The sequence below is a fragment of the Tasmannia lanceolata genome, unplaced genomic scaffold, assembly GCF_043159265.1.
Source record: "Tasmannia lanceolata isolate RefF3 unplaced genomic scaffold, GAP_Taslan_0.1 ptg000037l, whole genome shotgun sequence".
Taxonomy (NCBI): domain Eukaryota; kingdom Viridiplantae; phylum Streptophyta; class Magnoliopsida; order Canellales; family Winteraceae; genus Tasmannia; species Tasmannia lanceolata.
Genome location: NW_027518714.1, coordinates 44,463,849 through 44,486,245, shown reverse-complemented (window position 1 = coordinate 44,486,245; position 22,397 = coordinate 44,463,849). Strand labels below are relative to the sequence as shown.

The window sequence follows — 22,397 nt, the reverse complement described above, 5'->3', positions numbered from 1 at the left end:
AACAAACGGATGAGCCTAAATACAAATTTTCATAGTAGCATACTAACCAAATGATCAAACCAAACGGAAGTTGAAGAATAAGTTCAGCCAGTGTTTAAAAACTTGTTGACTCAACTCAAAACTCGCCCGAGTCGACTCCCTTTTACATTGGCCGCATTCCGCATTGCACCACATCCGCATTCTGCGTTTTGCCTTACAGAGTCAATAAAAACTCCTTTGACTCTCCCTAGTTATGACCGCGTCAACCGTGTCCGCGCCGAGTCGACAAGGATTTTTCTTAGCTGCGTTCCGTGTCACATCCGCTTTTTTAAACACTGAGTTCAACACCAATATACCCATGATCAAAATTATTCACTCAGTAACAAACAAAAGACCCAATACTCCTAGTTTTAAAATAGATCAGATATTTGCCATCAGAAAGGGAAAGCAAGGAAATCACTCTAATAAATGAAGGCTCGTAAAATGGCAGAATGGTAAATCTGCGAGAAGTGAAAGAGCAGTGACACCTCTCACAGCCTACCTTCTTTATAATGGAAATATTTATAAACATGAATTCTGATAGAGGACACCCTGTAGGACGAACCATAGGGCTGTGGATGATAACAGGGTTTGCGTGTGGGTCCCATGTGGTCCCTTTTGTGAGGCAACCAGCAAATCTGAGGCAACTAGAAGACCCCTCTAAACCCCATTCCATCTAGCTTTATTGCCGCCACAACGACAGGCATCACTTGAGCCTCAGCAGCCTCAACTTCAACTCCAGTCTGTTTTTTAAACTCAATCACAAGAATCTGATGACATTGTCTAGCACTACCGCCAGTGAACTGGTCATTCTGGTGCAAATGAGCCACCTAAGGGACAGTCAAACCTCCCTCTCCATCCCAACGACCTTAAAATATCACCACCTAAGCAAAGCAAAAAATGGAAGAGAAGAAAAAAAAAGACAGATAGACAGGGTAGAAGCAGGACTCACATCCCGTCAACTTGAAAACAGTCACTCGTTTCTCTCTCTTTAGCAAAAAGAAGAGTTCAAGTGTCCAACGATGACTTCCAGGTCGGACTGCATCTCTCTCTCATTCCTCCCTACAAAACCATAACCTTAACCCTAATCCATTTATTGAGCCCAAAATCCCCTTCCTCCCTCTCACATAAAGATCCAGGGTTTCTCTTTCAATGCATTCTTTTCTTGGGTATGGGTGGGATTCGAGGGTGTCAGATGATGGCGATTGCCTAAGCCATGGCTTCTTGCTATGAATTGCTAATCTTGCACATCTTTCGTTCAACCGATGCTTGAAGTTTGCAAAGGTGATATGGCAAGAATTTTAGCTTTGATGTTCACCTATGGTTCTCCACACCTGTGAAGAGATAGGTGGTAGAGAGCCGACACCGTATTATTTCGTACGGAGAATTGGTCAAAGAAGGTTGCATCTATTACTTCCAATGTTGGTAGACTAAGACTAACGTCAGCCTCGATAGCTAACGGTGTTGGCAAACCAAGAACAGGTTCTCAACAGCGAGACAGAAGGGAAAAGTAAGATAGGATGTTGCCATTGTCTAAGACAACCATATGTTTCTAGAGCATGTGGAAGCTACATGCAGGAGGGATGGGACATTCCTAACTGGTGGGTGTTCGCAACAAATTTCACATGCATGAAAAGGGAAATCACACACATAAAATAAATTGAGATCAAATTTCCCTCTTGCGAAAAGAGGTTCTATTAATTTTGGGAGGGATCGTACACTTCTGGCTTCATTGGCCGTTAATTACATTTCTTGAAGGAAGAAAATACCTCTGATTATTCATCAAGAGGTTCCCTATCTAAATACAACTTTTGATTATCATCCCAAAAAGAAGGTCTTGGAGAGAGAATTTGACTCTCTGACTCTCTGATGATTTTTGGTTTCATACTTTTTTTTGTAAAAGATTCTCCTGGAAGAGAGAAATCTTTGAGTATGATTTTATTTAGACTCTTTGTAAGAGAGTTCTTCGACTCTCTTGAGTCATTTCATTTCTCCTGGATCCCAGCAGAGAAAGGTCTTTTCATCTTTCTCCCGTAAATCGGCCGAGAAATGTCTTCTTTCTTTTCATCTCTTCTCGAGAAAGATCTTATTTCTTTTCATATTTCTTCCGTAAATCAGTCAAGAAAGGTCTTCTGGCATCTTTTCATCTTTCTCCCGTAAATCGGTCGAGAAAGGTCTTCTTTCCCTTCATCTTTCTCCTGTAAATCGGTCGAGAAAGGTCTTCTAGCATCTTTTCATCTTTCTCCCGTAAATCAGTGGAGAAAGGTATTCTTTCTTTTTCATCTTTCTCCCGTAAATTAGTCGAGAAAGGTGAGACTCAAAAGGACTTCTCGCCTTTTTTAGATGTAGTCTGCAAAAAGATGGAAAAAGAACTGAAAAAAATGGAAAAGAACTGTTAGTTTTTGGGAGATCTTTACCTTCCTTTCTTTCTCCGCTTTCTTCTTTTTTTGCTCTTTCTTTACGTAACTTATTTTCTAAAAGATGCGATCCGATGCCTTTTCTCAAAAAAACGGATCTCTATTTATAGAAGTCTCTTGAAGTGGTTGGCAACTGCCACCTCAACCCTTATTCTCAACTTCACGATCTCCACTTCCCCTTTTGTGGGGAGTTACGTAACTTCTTTTTTGAAAAGTGAACAACCCACTTCTTCTTTTGCGAAAGTTACTTTATTCCCTAAAGTTTAGGGATATCTCTTCCTTTAGTCGTAGGCTCATTTTTGTTCTCTTTATTAAAATACTTTGACTTTATACTTATCGTTTTTCACTTTTGGAGAATAAGTTAACGTGTAGTCATCCCTTTTTTTCTCTCTTCTTGATTTACTATATTCCTTATTTTATAAAATTTCAAGTCCAACAGTGGGGTCAAGCAAAGGAAAGTGAATGTCTCGGGTCATGTGATGGCAATGGGAGGGGAAGGATTGGATTAGGAAGAGAAGCATCAAGCTAGAAGCTTTGGGCCAGGCATGGTGGTCAGTCGCCAAGGACAATAGAGAAGAAGGAAGAAGAAAAAGAAGACAACCCTGGAATCTCAAAGGGCAACCCAAGAGGGGGAGGGGGTGAATTGGGTTATTAAAATTTTTCCTAAATGAAAAGGGTGTGTGAAATTGATCCTAAATTATTCTAACCCTTGTTCAAGTATGCTTAAGACAATTAAAGGAAAGGATATTATCAATCACCAATAGAGATAGGGAGAGAGATAGGAGACAACGCAATGATGTAGAGTGGTTCAGTCCCTTAACCTCAAGGTCCTACTCCACTACCCAAGTACTTGGTCTTTCCTTAGGATTTTCTTCATTAATGTAGGATTCCACTATAGCCGAATCCCCAAGCCGTACAATCACCTTCTCTGCCTCCGAGAGAACAAACCCTCTTTGCACTACAAACTGGATTCACCTTTGTTGACGGGCCGAATCGTAGACCCTCGAATACAATGAAGAAGAAGGAAAGTTGTTCTCTTAAAGCCTCTTGGAAGGAAAATATTACAATGATGAGCTCACTACAAACTCTCTCAAATAGTAGACAATGAAATTCTAAACCAAATTCTAAACCAACACTCTTGAAGATTCAAAATCAAGGCATAAGTGTTGAGGAGAGGTTTGTGAAACCCAAAAATGGTAGAAAGATTTTTGTGTGGGTCTTAGGCTAATTTGAAAGCATTTCATCAATAAAAAATGGAGGTAGAAGCCCTCTTTTATAGCCCTTCAAAAGGTCTAGCCGTTGGGGGGTAAAACTATAAAAACTGGGTCGTTTGAAAAGTGGTCGTTGAGCCCCAACGGATCTATTTTCTCGCAGTCGCGGTCGTCCGGGGTATGGCGGTCGCCCATGGCCCATGCGCTGGTCATATTTTTAAAAACAAAGTTCAAGGCATGGCAGTCGACCAAGGTGTGGAGGTCGCCCAGGGTCGGTAGCCCGGGAAGGTGCAGTCTCCTACCTTCCAGCTTCTGACCATTCTTATTTTTCTCGGTCCACAAGGGGCCGGTCAACGTGGGTGGGGGGTCGGTCGACCGCGGGTTGGAAAAACTGCATTTTTAATTTGAAAGTTTGGGAAAACTTTTCAACCTTTGGGGCTTCTACTTTAAGACTAAAAAACTTAACTTTTAGGTGTCTTAAAGTTTATGCCTTGACAAAGAAAACCTCAAGAGGATTAGAGATACAACCTATATTGAACAAGTACATCTCTTGGGTTCTTCTTTGAATGTGATCTTGAGTGAGCTCCGATTGATTCTTGACTTGCTTGATATCTTCAAATATGAACTCCATCTTGTAGGATCTTTTATGGAATGACATTTTGGTCTTGCTCCCATCAAGATTGAGTTGGTCTAAGTGGTGTACAAGTGGATCTCCGAGTCATTCATAGTGTTGTGCTTGTATATTTAACTAAAGTTATCATGTTTCAACACAAGACTCAAGGCAATTTGTTAGTCCTTAAAGGCGAATCAATTTGTGTTAGTTAATTATCAAAACATGGGTGAAGGTGTGAGAAGCCCTTGGGAGAACCCTTGGGCTTACAGACCCATACTTGAATTAATTGTGTTTGGCCATCCTTGGAAGGCCCACTCCATAGGATGATCCAAAGCATCCATTTGTTGGGCCACAACGTAAATAGGTTGTGCCCCAAAAATCATTTCCATAGGATGATCCTAACCCTCCGATGTATAAAGGGGCAGCACATTACAGAAACCTCTATAGATCGTAGGGCTATGGAAATGATTTTCGGCCTAACCTATTTTACATTGTGGCCCAACAAGTGTGTCCTACTGTACTTTTTGAAAGAACAAAAAAAACTGCACTATGAGGCCACAAACCACATAAGATCTCCATATCTTAATTTGCTTGTCAAATTCATTGAGGCTATGTTTCTTTGGAAAATACTGGACTATTTTTGTTTGGTTGCCAATATAGCATTGAAATCCCTAGAGACTACCAGGGATGTGTCCTGCTTAATCTTTGCATGTATGCCGATGTGTCACCCCTGTCTCCTCCCAAAGAACGCTCATCTTGTAAATAAGTACCATCATTCTTTTATGCTCGATTGCCAAATGGAATTCTGACATGAATACAGAATAGAGATTTTTCTTCTTGTAACTGTTAATAGATCTTTAGGTCTTTATTGTAATGCCCAAGGGCATACTTGTCTTTGTACTTAGCTTTTTATTATTTATATTACATGAGTGAGGGGGAGAACCCTAACTCAATCTTTTCTCTCACCCTTTACTTTCTCTCTTTTCTCTACCTCTCTCAACATGGTATCAAAGCATGTCTCGTGATAGTGACCCTCACGCCTACAATGAGTACAATAGGGCCGAGCTCGACCTCCACGGCCACCCTCTCGGTCGCCGCCACGTTCGCCTCGGCTAGTATCACGACCACAGCCGCGACCAAAAGTGCCTCCTCCTCGGGAAGGGCGATCAGCGGCTCCAAAAGCAGCAGTAGTCGAGACATCCACTGGAGTAGGAACAGTAATGCCAAGTGCACACTGCTGAGCTCGTAAATATACCGCCTGAAGAGTGGGTACAATACCAGACCCAAGGATGTGCTGTCGAAGATGAGTGAACTCTAGTCTAAGACCCTCAAGGAAATGAACAACACGGAGCTGATCCCGCTGTCTGGCTACCGTGGTAAGATCAATGGTGAGAGGCATAAGAGCATCCAGCTGCTGGCAATAGGAGACAAACTGTCTGTAGTAATCATGGACTGTAGAATCACTGTGCCTGTGACCCATCCAGCGCGAGTAAGTATCGCAGAGACGGGCGACATTCCCCTCACCAGAATATAATGCCGCAGTGTGCTTCGATACCTTTTTGGCAGTAGGGAGATCCATCATGGTGCTAGCAATGGCAGGGGTCATACTCTGCCATAGAAGTGTACGAACAAGGGCATCATCTACATCCCAATCATCAAAGGTAGGGTCAGTCTCAGGAGGGGGATCACGACGAATAATAGAAATCTTTCGTCGGGCCTTCAGATATGTCTCCACAGCAATCTTCCAAGTCAAATAGTTGGATCCATCAAGACGGGAAGTGGTAATCGGTGGGAATGACGCATCCACCGAAGACAAAGACGACGACGCAGCCTGACGCGGCTGGGAACTAGTAGCCATAGCCGGAGTACGAATAGTAGGGTCCTCAATACTAGGGGTATCTTCCATAAGAGACCGGGAAGAAGACTGAAGAGGACCAACAACTAGCAAGTAGAGACAAGGATGAAGACTATAAGCAAGCTAATAGACCGCGGCTTCGTGAGGACAACATATGCATAAGGGAGGCATGAGACAGCCTCACCACATAAAGACAAAGTCGAGACAACTCCGAGCTACAAACATCGCAATGATGTAAGTACAAATCCAGAACAACACCATGAAGATAGTGATCAAGCCGAACAAGAAAATCTAGGGCATAGCTATGACCCAAAAGAGGAAGAAGAGATTATGATGGATCAGATTAGGGCAAGTAAGAGTGGGAAAAGAGGGTACTGTAGCAGGAACGGTAGCGATGTACTGCAGCGATTTACTGTAGCAGTATTGTAGCGGGTACTGTAGCGATTTACTGTAGCAGTATAGTAGCGGTACTGTAGCAAAGAATTGAGGGGTTATGGTTAGGGTTAGCGATGGAGAAGATGGAGGTGGAGGTTAAGGTTAGGGTTAGGGAAGAAAGAAGGAAAGAGAAGAAAAGAAAAAGAAAAAGAAAATAGACCTAGGCATCCATGCCCTAGAGCTTTGATACCATGTTGAGAGAGGTAGAGAAAAGAGAGCAAGTAAAGGGTGAGAGAAAAGATCGAGTTTTTGGCTGTCTCTGTTTTGTCCACGTTCTTGGGTCAGGATTAGATAAGTTGGATCATCGGGCCGAACGGTGTATCTTTCTAGGTTACTCTCGGACCCAAAAGGGTTATCGTTGCTACAGCCCTCGCCTGCGACGATCCTTTGTCTCGGCGGATGTTATATTCTTTGAGACTCAGTCATTTTTTAGTCCATCCATCTCGTTGGATCCCTCCCCCTCTACACTTCAGGAGGATTCCTCGCATACTCATGTTCCTGTTCCGGTTCTTCCTAATCCCATCCCTGTTTCTACACCTCCGGTGTCCAGTTCCTCCCCTACAGTTGATTCTATTGTTATGCCGACGTCAGCGCCTTGTGCAGCCCCTCTACCTCCACCATTGAAGCAGTGTCAGCGTCGGGCCAAATCTGCTGTTCATTCAGCCCCGCCCGAGCCATCATCATCTCAGCCGGAGATCCCCAATTCTGAGGTACATTCTGACTCTTCCATTGCCTCTCGCACTCGGTCTCGCAGTACTGCTCATCCCATTTCCTCTTTTGTGTCTTATGACTTTCTCACCCCTGTATTTCACAGTTTTGTTTCGTCTTTGTCCTCTATTTCTCTACCTAAGACTCTACAGGAGGCACTTGATCATCAAGGCTGGCGGGCAACTATGGATCTTGAGATGCAGGCCCTTCAGGCCAATCAGACATGGGATTTGGTCCCTCTACCATATAGTGCTCGCCTCGTTAGTTGTCGCTGGGTTTATGCAGTCAAGCACCTTCCTGATGGCACAGTTGAGCGCCTTAAGGCTCGACTTGTTGCCAAAGGGTACACGCAGACATATGGGATTGATTATGGCGAGACTTTTTCACCAGTTGCGAAAATTCCTTCTGTCCGTGTCCTGCTATCCCTTGCTGTGAATCATGGCTGGCATCTTCAACAGTTGGATGTAAAGAATGCCTTTCTTCATGGTGATTTGGAGGAAGAGGTCTATATGGAGCAACCTCCTGGATATGTTGCTCAGGGGGAGAGATCTTCTCTTGTTTGCCGTTTGAGGAAATAAATTTATGGTCTCAAACAATCTCCGAGAGCCTGGTTTGGGAAGTTCAGTGCTACACTTATTCGCTTTGGCATGAAGCAGTGCGTAGTTGATCACTCCGTCTTCAGTTTTCAGTCTCAGGCTGGTTGTGTTCTGTTGATAGTATATGTCGATGATATCATTATCACTGGTAGCGATACAGGTGGCATTCAGAGGCTCAAATCCTTCCTTCAGACAGAGTTCTCTACTGAGGATTTGGGTCGTCTTCGGTATTTCCTAGGCATTGAGGTTGCCTATTCAATTAGGGGTATCTACCTCTCACAGAGGAAGTATGTTCTGGATCTTCTTGATGAGACAGGTTGTTTGGGAGTCAAGCCTACCTCAACTCCTATGGAACAGAATATGAAATTACTCCCTGAGGAGGGAGTCCTGTTAGAAGATCCAGGGTGATACAGACGCTTAGTTGGTAAGCTCATTTATCTTACCGTTACACGTCCAGATATTACCTTTGCAGTTAGCGCTGTTAGCCAGCATATGAGCTCACTTCGCACTTCACACTAGGCGGCTGTACTTCAAATATTGAGATATCTGAAGAGTTCGCCAGGTAAAGGGTTGTTATTTCAGAGGCATGGGCACCAGAGAATTTAAGGATACACTGATGCAGACTGGGCAGGATTTCCGGCCAATAGGCGGTCTACTACAGGATATTGCACCTTTATTGGAGGTAATCTTGTTTCATGGAGAAGTAAGAAACAAGATGTCGTGTCTAAATCCAATGCCGAGGCAGAATATAGAGCTACGTCTCATACGAGTGGTGAACTCATGTGGCTACGTTCCTTACTTTCAGAGATTGGATCTCCTCCTTCTTCTTCTCCAGCCCAGTTATACTGTGACAACAAATCCGCCATTTACATTGCCACGAATCCAGTCTTCCATGAGAGGACCAAACATATTGAAGTGGATTGTCCTTTCATTAGAGATTTGATTCAGCGAGGCTACATATCTCCTGTGTTTAACAGATCTACAGATCAATTAGCAGACATGTTCACGAAGCCTCTAAGTAGAGCTAAGTTAGTTGATAATTGTAACAAGCTAGGAATGTTAGATATCTACATTCCAGCTTGAGGGGGAGTGCTAACAGGTCTTTAGGTCTTTAGGTCTTTATTGTAATGCCCAAGGGCATACTTGTCTTTGTACTTCACTCTTTATTATTTATATTACATGAGTGAGGGGGAGAACCCTAACTCAATCTTTTCTCTCACCCTTTACTTTCTCTCTTTTCTCTACCTCTCTCAACAGTCACCTTGGCTCTCACATAATGGCAAAACTACTGTGTGTTTTTCCTCTCATCAAATAATAGATTGGAGGAAATCTGACTTTTTAACTTAGTGTCACAAAACATCTAATCCATGTGGACATAGGTATCCAATTTCAAAATAATTTCTTAAGCTACATTAGCTCTGTGTCATAAACCATACTCTTCTTCAACATTTGACTTGACAACAAGTCACAAGATTTTCTCCAACAAATGTTCAGTACTAATTTGTACAAGGTCTATCTGATGGTAATATGATCCAAACTAACATCAGAAAAGCTAATACATGACGAGTCCATGTAATACCCCGACTTGGAGACGTCTTGAGGTATCTTAATATACGGGGAACAACCTCAAGAATTGAAACACAATGTGCATGCATGAATTGGTTAACAAAAATAATAGCAAGGGGGGTCTGGTCTGGTGATATATAGATCAAGTTCTACACCAAACTTTTTGGTACATGCTTGGGGATGCTAACAATGTGACACCGTTAGGGCTAAGATAATGATTCTATTCAATGAGACTAGCAAAAGCTCTAGAACGGACTAAAATTTAATTTACTAGTTTCCTCCAAAAGATCAATAGCATATTCCCACTTATAGAAAAATGTCTTCATTTGATCATCCTAAAATACAGTCCCAGAATGATTTTACCTTCCTATAACACAGTCCCAGAATGATTTTACACAATAAATCAGTCCAAGATGGTTGTCAGAACATATCCAAACAATCATATATTTAAATCATAGTTCCCCCGCATCACCGTGGAATCCCGCGAATCGACTCCCTTTTCTCTTGGCCGTGTTCCGCGTTTTGCCCTTCGGAGTCGATAAAAATTCCTTTGACTCTCCCGAGTTATGACCATGGTTTTAAATTTCGGTTTCGGCTAAAATATCGGACTTATCTGAAACTGAAATTTCAGCCGAAATTTGGTACTAGCGCACGAAATGCCTTTTTTAGGACGAAATTTCGGTAATTTCGTACGAAATTCTTTAACGGAATAAAAAATATATTTTATAAAAAATCTAGACAAAATTCCCAAAATTTCGAACGAAAGTTCGACTGAAATTTGGTAAATTTTGGGAATTTCGGTTTCGGAACGTTTAGGTTTCGGTCGAAATTTCAAACCATGGTTATGAGTGCGTCAACCGAGTACTCAGCCACATCAACCGCTTTCTTGGTTGCATCCCGGCCGAGTCCACTAGGACTTTTCTTGGCCGCATTGTGACCCGCATCCGCGTTTTTAAACACCGATTTAAATAGTCTATGACAGGACGATTATGGCATGAAATAATCCCCAAGAGTACCCAAAGAATAGATGTGGGCAGAGAATAAGAGATTAAGCAAGCTCTTTCCAAATTCTCCATCTTCTTACAAAAATGTTGTAAGTAGTTGTCCGAATCTCATAATATCTTCATCATCTACTCCCGGTAAGTGATCTTTGGATTTCTCGTACGCTTTTACCTTGCATTAGGTTGTGTTCCCACCACGCCAACACATTTTTCCTAAATTTGATAGTTAGAATTTTTAACATTTTATGATCTAGCACATCCACAAAATCAAACACTCATTCTATGATGGTCACCCAATCAATAAAATCTTCAAGTTGTTGCCTCCCCTCAAAATCAGGGATAATAACCTTAATATTTAAACTCGTAAGACCTATTTCCATGAATTGGGTGAATCTAGGGTTTCAACCATCTCATCTAGGTCAACACGCGGAATGCGATCAAAGAAAGGGTAAAATTTCAGACCTTTTGATGTGACTATTATCATCAATCTCGGGTCTCAGTGATCCAATCATTGCATTAATTGTTGAACTTTGCTTTAAGTGCCTCTAATTCTTCATATATCACCTCTACTAGAGGAGCTTGACGACTTACTCTGCCCTGAGGACTTCTGGCAACCATATAAAATCTATTCTAACAAAATCTCAACCTAAGCTAGGCTCTCATACCAAATGATGCAATTAATGGTTTTAATTATTTCCACATCATAGAACAAATGTTCAATTATAAGATATATTGGATCATAAAACGCAAAATGATGGACATCAAATTGAGAAAAATGTGTCAGCGTGGTGGGGAACAACCCAAGGCAGGGTGAGAGCTTATCAGGAAGCAAAAGATCACTTCATGGGAGAGATGAAGAAGAAATAGTCAGACAAATTTCTGTCTGACAACTATAAACAAAATTTACATCCAATGATGCAAAATTTGAAACAATGGGTTTTAAATTTGTATTTAGTTTTAAAGAAGAAGAGAGGTCTGGATTTTGGTGATTTTCCTTTGTGCAAGTGATTCTCTTGTTCTCTCTTCCATCCACTATTGATTAGGGATCTGCTTTTGTTGTTCATGTGAACCTATTCTTTATCTCTTATTTTATGTCCTAGATATGTTAAAAACATTACCCCCGCCCCGCCCCACCCCCCAAAAAAAATCTATACTATGGACTTCCCTTAGAATATGAGAGCATGAGCAATTAGAATATAAGAATTGGGATCCACCAACAAATAAATTAATAATAGTATAGCCCATAGAAACACTCTCTCCAGTTGTTGTCAACAATGAGAAAAAAGTTGAGCATATTGTAAGAGTTAAATATAACACGATGTTCCTTTAATAATGCCAACCCAAATGTTATTACAACTCCCAAAAAGCTATCAGCATCCACTCAAAAGAAGCGTTGGATAAAGAAAAGGGTGCGTGCCATTACCAATACAAGCAAAAGCAGATATCAATTCCCTTACATAAATTAAAATACATAACAAGAGTGAGAGAGATAGTAGATATATTAGGCCCTCACAAAAAAAAAAACATATAGTCATGGTGACATTTCCATATTGCACCCAAAACTATCACATAAATGAATTTATTCTTCATGTTTGCTACAAGAGAACATCTCATAATTGAATTATATATATATATTGTGTGTGTGCGCAATAAAAGAATATCACAATAGAAAATATATGCATTTTACATCCAATAAAGCCCTTAATAGAAGAAAGCTAACTAACCTTTAGGTTTGTTCACCATGACAACAGTCCCATGAGGGCCATCCCATCTTGGAGGAAGTTCAGTTTTCCCAGTCACTATATATGGTTCTCCAACAGAAACTGCACCACCACTAGGCACCTTCTTCAGACACTTGAAAAACTCCTCCACCTTCTTCTCTGATACATCCATATTTTTCGACCCACGCGTCACTCCCACATCATTCTGCTCCTCAAAAAACACCAATCCCTTATCACCACCTCCTCCCACTTCATCAACCTTCTCTTTCTTTCCTCCACTCTTACTCAATTTCTTTCCCTTGGCCGATTCTCTGGGGTCCGCAAACGCCTTGTCCAAACACTGATCAGGAAAGTACTTCTTTTCCAACTGATACACCATCCTATAATGCTTTTCTTTCTCCCATGGAAACGCTAACGCGTCATAAAAGTACAGTTCCTCTTCTCTGGCATGTAATCTTGGAAAATCCACAATCTCTGGCTTTAACTCAATGTACTTCTCGTCGTTCTCTCGGTCCTCATCTGTGTCTGAACCATACATTCTCTTCCTCCTTTTGTTGTAATACTTCCTCTTAGATTTATCCATCTCATCCAAATTTAAGGCTTTTTTTGAACTAGGTATTTTGGATTCTGAACTAGAGAGCTTTCTATCTACCCAATCATCAAAACCCATAGCCGGATTGGGTTTTTCTGGAGACTCTGATTCGGGGAAGTTTTCGGGGTTTTCCGGTTTAGGGTTAAGGGATTTTCGGCGGTGTGAGGCGGATAGTGGAGATTGAGCAGGGCGGGAGATAATGAGTTCGTATTGAAGGGGGTAAGGAGATTTGGAAGAGGAGAGGAAGCGATAAGAGATTGGATGGGTTTTTTTAAGGAGATTGAGATTGGGAGGTAGGAGAAAAGATAGGATTTTTGATGCCATAGTTTTGGGAGAGAGTGGGAGGAGATTGGGGTTTTACAGATGCTGAGATGAATGTTATTCCATCTTTGGAAGGTTAATGATTTGGGTTTTTGAGAGTTGCCGAAGATTGGAAGAGTTGGGGTGTTTTCTCGAGTGGATTTCTCAGCTTGGATTCTTCAGTATGAGGTTGCTTCACCTGTGCGAGTAAAAACATAGGTTGGGAAGTAGATAACCAAATGCTCGGAAATCCATGGGGCGCGGCTCTGTTTGGTTGCCGGGTTTTTTTTTGGTTCCTGGGATTTCTGTGGGAGAAAAAAAAAATCCCAAGAGATTGATGGGAAAAAAAAAAAGGTCCTAGAAGTATTCCGGGAAAATAAAAATCCCATGCTTGGTTGACCCTGAGTAAGAAAAAAATTCTTCTCAAGCTTATTTTTGGTTCCTGGGTTTATTTTTGTTCCTGGGATTATTTTGGGATGGGATGAAAAGGCAATCATTACATAAGTGGGATTAAAAAATTCACCACACAAGCAATCATTACAAGAGTGGGATTAAAAAAAACCTAGCGTTGAAAGGCAACCAAACATGGGATGGGACAAAAATTTTACTAAAACTTCCCGGGACAAAAATTTTACTGGCAACCAAATAGAAAAACATTTCTCACTAAAAAAAAATTTCTTTCTACTATTTAGGGGGGGATGATTGTTAATTTAAAAGGATAGAAGTACGTTCGAGAACTCCCCCTCGGGGGCTCCGTTTGGTTACCAGCTAAATTTTGGTCCCAGGAAGAGTTAGTTAAATTTTGCTCCTATCCCATGTTTGGTTGCCTTTTAGCACTAGGCTTTTTTTAATCCCACTCTTGTAATGATTGCTTGTGTGGTGAATTTTTTAATCCCACTTTTGTAATGATTGCCTTTTCATCCCATCCCAAAATAACCCCAAGAACAAAAATAAACTCAGGAACCAAAAATAAGCTTGAGAAGAATTTTTTTCTACCCAACAGTTCAAGCAACCAAACAAAGGTTTTTTTTTTCCCACCATAATCCGGTCAACCAAACATGGGATTTTTATTTTACCAGGATACTTCTAGGACGTTTTCTTTCCCACCTATCTCCCAGGGTTTTTTTTCTCCCACATAACTCTCAGGAACAAAAAAAACCCGGCAACCAAACAGAGCAAGGTTTTAAATTTCGACCGAAATCTAAAATTTCAGGTTTCGACCAACCCCAAAATCGAAATTGGTTAAACTCGAAAGGGTACAAAATTTCAATCGAAATTTCAAAATTGCGGTCGAAATTTCTATTCCAGGAAAATCTCCCAAAATAGGTTTGAATCTTTAATTAATATATTCCCCAAATTCTAGTTGAAATTATCTAAATTTTGGTCGAAATTTTGGTAATTTCGTTCGAGATCTTGTACCAGATAAATTATTATTTGAATTGATTTCATTAGATTTCGTCCGAAATTTCAAAATTTTGGTTTCGGTGAGGGACGAAACGCATTCCGAAACCAAAATTTGAATCGTTGCTTAGAAGTAAAGGAAGATAAAAAAAACCTCTAGTATTGGATTATATTATTGTAAATTGAAGGCCCCTCTAATTAAAATTTGAATAGGGTTGGTTCAAGTCATCTTCTTTCATGTGTAACTGTTTGAAATATTTTCCCCTCTAATTAAAATTTGATTAGGATCGGCTCAAGTCATCTTCTTTCATGTGTAAAAAAAGTAGGATCTTTTTGAAATATTTTTCCTTTCAAATATTTTCCACAAAATTCTTGCAACCCAAACATATGCAAGTTAAACTCGCGTAGAGTTGTGGTGCAAGCGGTCAACAAGGAGGAGGTGCAAGCAGTCAACATAGAGGAGACAGGCAATTAGGTCTCCTAGAACTTACTCAGGGTTTCCCCTGTTTAGTTAAGGATAAAAGGGGATGAGTAAAATAAAAAAAAATAAGAAAAACAAAAAGTAAAACAAATTTTTATTGGCGATTTCATGTCCAAATCCCCTTTGCTACAGTAACTTTACAAATATGATACGGTGTTGTAGAGAAATGGGCCTCTTAGGATGGGGTTTCGACGATGAAGGGGGGGTTTCGGCAATGGATGGGGATCCTGCGATGCAAGGGGTTGCGGCAATGCAAAAAATCAGGCGATGAATCATCTTCGTCACCTTCCAAAAATCCGGCAGTGCAACATCATCATCTCCGGTGATGCAAGGGGTTCCACATATATGTAGCGCCTTCATGTGGTTCATTTGCACAGAGCGAGAGAGACAGAGGATTTACCAAAGCCAAACCAAACGAAAATCTTCGTTTTTTACGCTTTTCATAAGGAGGCTTTTGACTGAAGGTTATCCTCTTCCGGCAAGATCGTTATGTGCAGCGGAACAAAAATCGCATAGAACTTTAAATTTTTCTTTTCGATCTTGCTATTGCTCAAGATCCTAGAGTCTAGATTAGTTAATTATGTTAATTAAACATAAATAAATACCTCTTTGGAAAAAAAAAAAAGGAACCACCTGCTTGATCTACTCCTCGAACGGTTGTGATCATTCTAAACGCCGCGAACCCCACAAGTTGAATTGATGGATTCTTTTCTTTGCCCCGTTGACTGTGGATGTGAATAACTCTTATTCACTTCAACAAGATCTGATCTAGCCAGCACCTTTATTGTAGAGATCAGAGAATTGAATTGGATTCCTTTATCTTTGAAATTGTGGAGTGAAATTCCAACAATTGGAGAAGATGAAGAGAGAGAGAGGAGAGAGAGAGAGAGAGAGAGAGAGAGAGAGAGAGGAAAACGATTTTCCAAGGAGAGGAGAAGTGGCTGACGAATTTTGGAGATGAAATACACCCAAAATTCATTCATCCCTCTCTCTTAAATAATAATAAGAGTTTGGTTTGATCTTCCCCTTGTTTATCTCTCCCAATGCCTATCCAATACAAAGACTAGTTGCATTCATTCATTCCTCTCTCTTAAATAATAATAAGAGTTTGGTTTGATCTTTCCCTTGTTTATCTCTCCCAATTCCTATCCAATACGAAGACTAGTTGCATTAAGACTCCTTGACGAATTGGGACTCTTCCCAAACATCCAAGGCTTTGTGGGGACGCCCAAGAAACCTTGGGGAATGTGTATTGAAGTCACACTCCAACTCTCTTTGGTCCTATCTCATAAGAGTTGGTGTTGGTGATGAATTGCTTACTTTGTAAATCCTACATTTTAGCAATTCTTATCCAAAGAGGAGTTTGAGCGCAACTCAAAGTCCTTGAGAAATTGCAAACGTTTTCCCCAGCTCTCCAATTGTTTTGGGCGTGTGGTGGGCCCCACCAACCTTATCCAAATGTGTAGTTCTATCTCAATTCTCAATTCCGTTCCAATTCCGCAACTTTTGCAAAACCGGTTTAGAAATAACTATCCTCATTTGGATTTCACATTATTATACTTATTATTAATCATATTAATAATATATAATAATGTATAATAAATGAATAATTAATTAATCATTAATTATCTATTTAGTTAATTACTAACTAGCATCCAATAGGAGTTAGTTCGGCTCCAATTTGTCTTCGAAAAATTCTCTCATTGTTTCTTGTAAACTATTAACAAATATATGTATATACATATATCAACATTGATTTAACGAATCGTATCCATCCGTGCAAATACATAAAATGCAAAACCCTGATCTGTTTGGATGTTATCGGGTCATTCGAGTTATGAGTGGGATCGTCGCAGAGATCTAACGGTCGATCCTGCAGAAGCCTATGGTGGGCCCCACAGAGTGAGAGACATCGGGCTTAGTACACAACATGGCATACATCAAGCCACCCACCATAAATGCATGGGAACTGATACTAATTTTCTGTCTCCTCAGACATCCCAAGGGACATCGTCTTGGAGAGCATGTTTCCATGCCAAAAGATTGTTAACCCCTTCTAGGAATCTGCCACGATAAACCTACCCAGTATCTCATCCAACTCTCCTTGTGACATGCCAAACAATCTGTTTCCGTTCCTTAAACACTTAAAGGCCCTAAAATGTAGGACTTCCAAGTCCTTCATGGTCAAGAGACTAAAAAGCTATATCTCCCATGTAGGACAATATCCCTATATAATTAGCAATGAGTGGGATGTTATTATCGCATAATACCAAGAACATCACAACACTCCCACTAACCTTCTTATAAACACAAGCCTCCTACAAGTTTTGTGAGAAGCAAAACTCTTTGACCATCTCACAAAAACGAGGTTCTAACTACGCGACACCTGCTTCAATCCGTAGCTGAACTTAAAGCCATTTGCACATGTGGGACCCGATCTCGAGGCGGGACAGTGGGATGAGACCCCACGGTATCTCGATCTCCACACGAGTTGGAGAGCTCCGCAGTGGCTCTCTCAAAATAGTGCCCTCACAGTATGAGAACCTACATCCCCGAGAAGACGACCTATAACATCCCCACATAGATCCAAGGATCCGATGGGAAGCTGAAAAGAAGAGTCGCCATTAGGTCTGTGCCTGGTTACGAGTGGGGAAGGTGTTAGGCACCCCACTCGCCCGAGAAAACTCTGTCTCTTATGCCATTTTTATTATTTTTAAAGAACTTTGGACGAAAACATGTAATGGGAACCTACATCCCTGAGAAGACGACCTATCTAAAGCATGCATGGCTAGGGGATGGGCAATCACATCCACAAAATAAAGGAAAAAATCATCCATGGCCAAAGGAGGGTTGATATCAGTATCACCTGTACATACAGCGTATGAATAAACATCCTCTCATCACTCACGGAAAGGCAGAGAAGACTAGTGCTGATCCAATATCAAACAACCCTGATACATGTCTCCACTAATCATAACTCATCACATCTAATCCTAACTCATCATATCTAAGAAAGCAGTAAAAAATCACATGCATTCTACAGCTAAGCAGATAATGATGAATATTTGAGCAGATATCAACAGATAAAACAAGTAGATAATAATGAAGAATGCTATAGCTAAGCATGTGAATGAAGCAATAAAGACAAGTAATACTACTGCTATGCATGTGAAGACACCCCATTTTGACAAGACCCTAAAGTCCCCAAAATAGAATAAGAGCTTCAAAAATCGAATGAAATTCCCAAATTCTGAGTCCCAAAATATCCCGGAATTAATCTCAAAAATTCCTGAAGGACTGGGCCCAAAATGAGAAGCAGGCCTGAGTTTTTGAGCATCTTATTGGGCGTATTCCTAGGTACAAATTCCCCAATAGGTTGTTAGTATCCTCAGGGGCACCCCTGCAAAATTTCACGGCAATCGGGCGAAAAATGTAGAATAAGATAGGCGAAGTTTGTGCAATAATCAAAACTGGGTTAGGGTATGAATTACCAAAGCTGGGTTGTGTAGATATCGCCCTCCTTTTTTCATAAAAGGCAAGATATTTTATTGGGTAAGATGGTGATTTGCCATCTTTAGAGGGGTGATTTTGGAAATCTGGTATTACTTAAGGTGTAAGCATCCCTTGGCAACCCTTGGATCAAATCAAAGGGTGAGGATCATTTAGAGAAAGCAGAATTTTCGCCCCATTTTCTACCTGAGGCCCCCCTGGTAGTATAAAAAGAGCAGTCAAAATACACTAGGTGGCGGCTGTCCAGGGAAGACGGGGGGGGGGGGGGGGGGGAGGAAAAATTCGCCATCTCCCTCTATACATATCGAACTAGGGTTTCTCGAAAAAAAAAAAAAAAGGGGAAGAAAGAGAGCCTCATTTTTTGCAGGAGAAAAATTGAAACAGAGAGAGGGAGGAGAAAGAAGAGCTGCCGGCCATCCACCTTTTCCGGCAACCCACCACCATTGCTAGCCACCTTCTCCGTCATTAAACCCAAAACCCAGTTCGAAAAACCAAAACCCATTGCCACCACCTTCTTCCACCTCCGGCCAAGCCTCCTCCTAGCCACCTCCACCACTTCCTTCCTCCATTACATCCATACCTTCCCACCATCTCTATGCATCTCCATTCAAAACCCATTTCGTAACCCACTTCAAACCCACCGGAACCAGAACCCATCCCCGGCCAGCCATCCCTCTTGCCGTCGGCAAACCACCACGTCCACTCCCACCATTTTTTGCCCAATCACCACCATCAGCCATTAAAACCGTTTTTTTTTTTAATTTCCCAAACCCATTTCGATTCCTCCGGCGACCTTGCCGGATTCCGGCCGAGCCTCCACCACCTCTCTCATCTCTTCGTCTCCCTTCACCCTCCTCCATTTCAAACCCAAACCAGCTCCGATCCCATTTTGCCACCCAACAAACCCCTTTTTTTTTCATCTTCTCTGCCCAAACCCACCTCATTCTCACCATCCTCTGCCATTTCCACCAACCACTCCATCGGCCGCAACCTCCACCTCCATTGAAACCCTCTCCACTACCACCATAACCACCTCCATTTCAGCCACCATTTCCACCTCCTCCTCCATCTTCTCCGATCCCACTCCGCCGGAGCTCCGGCCAAATCACCATCTCTATTTCTCCCATCCTAATCTCTACCATCCATCTTCTCTAAATCGTACATGGGATCTTGAAATCCTCATCAAAACCCCATCTTATTTTCGCAACTATCATCAACAGACCCCATTCCAAGCCCCTTTTCCATCGCTATCTCCACCATCTTCCAAATTCGTTTAGAAACCCACATCAATCTTCACCCTTCTCCGCCCATCTACCACCACCTCTTCACCATCACCCTTACCATCCCAGCCGACCACCGGAATCCGAGCCACCACCAAACCCATTTTCAAAAATCCACTCCCACCCCATCTCCGGTCGTGCCTCCACCATAAACGGCCATGCCCATCTTCCTCTGCCATCTCAGCCAACCTCCACCATTAAACCCAAATCCTCCACCCCATTTCTACCCACTTCAAAACCCCATCCCACATCATTTTTATTATTATTTTCCATTTCCATTTCCTCATTTAACAGAGAGAGAGAGAGAGAGAGAGCAGAGGAAAGAAAAAAAGAAAAAAAAGAAAAAAAAAGAAAAAAGAATAAAAAGGGAGAGAAGAAGGTTTATTGGGTTTCTTTTATTTTGGGTCTTAGGGTTTGGGTCTTGGAGCTTGGAGAAGAAAAAGGGGTTTCTTCACCAGCAAGAAAGAAAAGGGCGGAGAGAGGAAGAAGGGGATTCCGCGGCCATCGCCTCCGACCACCGCCGCTACTTCAGAACCCGTTTCATTTTTTTCTTCATCTTCCCGGCTCAGAGGTATCAATCCCCGTTTATATCCACGTTTTGCTCTATGCCGAATGTTGGTTTCTATGTTTCTTTTATCATGTCATGCATCGGAGTGTTTGAATTCAAGAAGTTTAACCATCTTGAAATTTTTTGTTTCTCATCCAGTTTTCATCTCGGATTTTCTTTCTCCGTCTTTACTTCGAAAATCAGAACTGAAGGATATTAGTTAAATTTTCATTTTGGTTTGGCAAACCATCCATGGGATTGAACTGAAGAAGATTCGTTTAGATTCTTTTTCTTGGCCCCAGCGTGCCTCCTGTGTTTAAATGGTTGTTACATGTAAAATGTTTTGAGCTGTTCAAGCATCCCATCTTAATTTGCTTAGCCTAAGCCCAATTTCTCTGAAATGATCGGGCATTTCTCACAAAGCCCCAAGTGAAGGTTCAGGTGTTATTCCTTTCACAAGGCCGTTTGGTTGGTGTTTGTTTAAATGTTTGTCAAGGTTTCAAGTATCCAAGCGTGAGATATCTTTTGCTCCATAGTTTGTTTTTTTTAAGTCTCGCTTATAATGGATCTTGTGAAATAGTCTCCCTGTAATAGTTAAAGTAGAGCAAACAGTCTTGTACCAGCTACACTCGGCCACCTTGTCTTTGGCAGGCCCCTATAAGAGGCCAAAGGAAGCTGGGGGGTTTTGTGATTTGCAAAGCATTCTGGGGCCATGACACTTTTCTTTCACATCAGATGGGTGGAAAATAATACCTATCTGGCAATGCTTTCGACAATTGCTGTCCCAACTTGTCTACTCTCCATTAGGTGGCTTGGGGGTTTGGTCTTGGCCCTCCATTATTGTTGATTATGTTGGAGGAGCTATATTGTTTCATCTTTAGCTTAAGGGTTGCATTTTCCAAAGAATAACATAGAGCAAGATTAAGCCATTTCGTAAGCACCCGCATCTTTTGCTATTCAACTTTAAGGCATTCTTTACCTGTCTTCATAGTCATGGATTATCAACTCAAATCCTTGTGTCACCAGCCCCATGTCCCCAGGGGAGTCGCCAGTTGCTTTGATTATCCGATCCTAGCAATTGTCTAAATTTGGTCAATCAGTTGGAATGTTTGTGTTGTGGCAACTTCTATGTCTCCTTTGCATAAGAAAGTGAGTTGGGTTGTTGTGGTTACCCAATTTAGGAGGCTAATCCTCCATGTAGGGCTAGGCATTTGGGGTTATATTTCGGGGTTTAAGTCTCAATGATCGGAAGTGGATGATAAGAATCATTCCCCTGATGCGTGCCTTTTGAAAGTTGGTATTCATGAGGCTATGACGGAATGCTTCTTGAGCCAACCCCTTCCCTTCCTGCCTTAGAGTTTTCGCAGGTTAAGGGATTTCTTCCTCTTTAGAGTCCGTCCTAGAGAGTTTAGGAGTCTGTCCTACCATCCTAGGGTTTGGGAATCTGTCCTACCCTTGTAGAGTTTTGGATTCTATCCTATCCCTTCATAAAGTTTAGGATTCCGTCCTTCCATCTTAGAGAGTCAATCTTTCAGGAGTCTCTCCTATCATCATAGGGGTTAGGATTTTGTCCATCCTCTCATCAAGTCATGTGATTTTTATCCGCTCTTGCAGGGTATAGGATGCTGTCCAACCCTTGCAGAGTCGTGATTTTGTCTAATCCCCCCGCAAAGCATAGGATGCCGTCCAACCTTTGTGGGATATCAGGAGTCTGTCCTCCCCTTGTGATGATAGGATTCTATCCTCTTGTGTTAAAAAAATCAAAAACATCTGAAAAATAAAAAATCTTAAAAATCTCGAGTCATTAGGAGTAATCGGGAAAATCTTGTCCGAACTACGGATGGCTTGATCCCTAGCTGAGGGGTACGTAGGCAGCTCAGGCGTGCAGCTGGCATCCTGAGTCCAGTCACTTTTTTTTTTACACCATTTTACAAATATTTCTCACCTTTTCGTTTGAACTACGTTGGCTTGATCCCTCTCCGCAGGGTACGTAGGTAGCTTGGGTCCACCCAAGTTCACTCAAACCTTTTTAATAAATATTTTCAAACATTTCAAAACAAAAGCAAAAATGGGCAAGGATGGTGATTGCCAGGTCACTCGGAGCCTTCTTTTCATTCCATTTCCGATTTTCATCGTGATTTTCCG

At 41.5% G+C, this 22,397-nt stretch overlaps 1 protein-coding gene across 1 annotated transcript in view; it reads right to left on the bottom strand.

Moving 5' to 3' along the window:
- The window catches only part of LOC143860642 (Pseudouridine synthase family protein), a 49,123-nt gene extending 35,818 nt beyond the window's left edge, over positions 1-13,305 (bottom strand). The window contains exon 1 of the mRNA XM_077371385.1: positions 12,145-13,305. Within this exon, the coding sequence (XP_077227500.1) occupies positions 12,145-13,057 (913 nt within the window). The 5' untranslated portion in view covers positions 13,058-13,305. The remainder of the gene's footprint in view (positions 1-12,144) is intronic.
- Between the last annotated feature and the right edge of the window lie 9,092 nt (positions 13,306-22,397).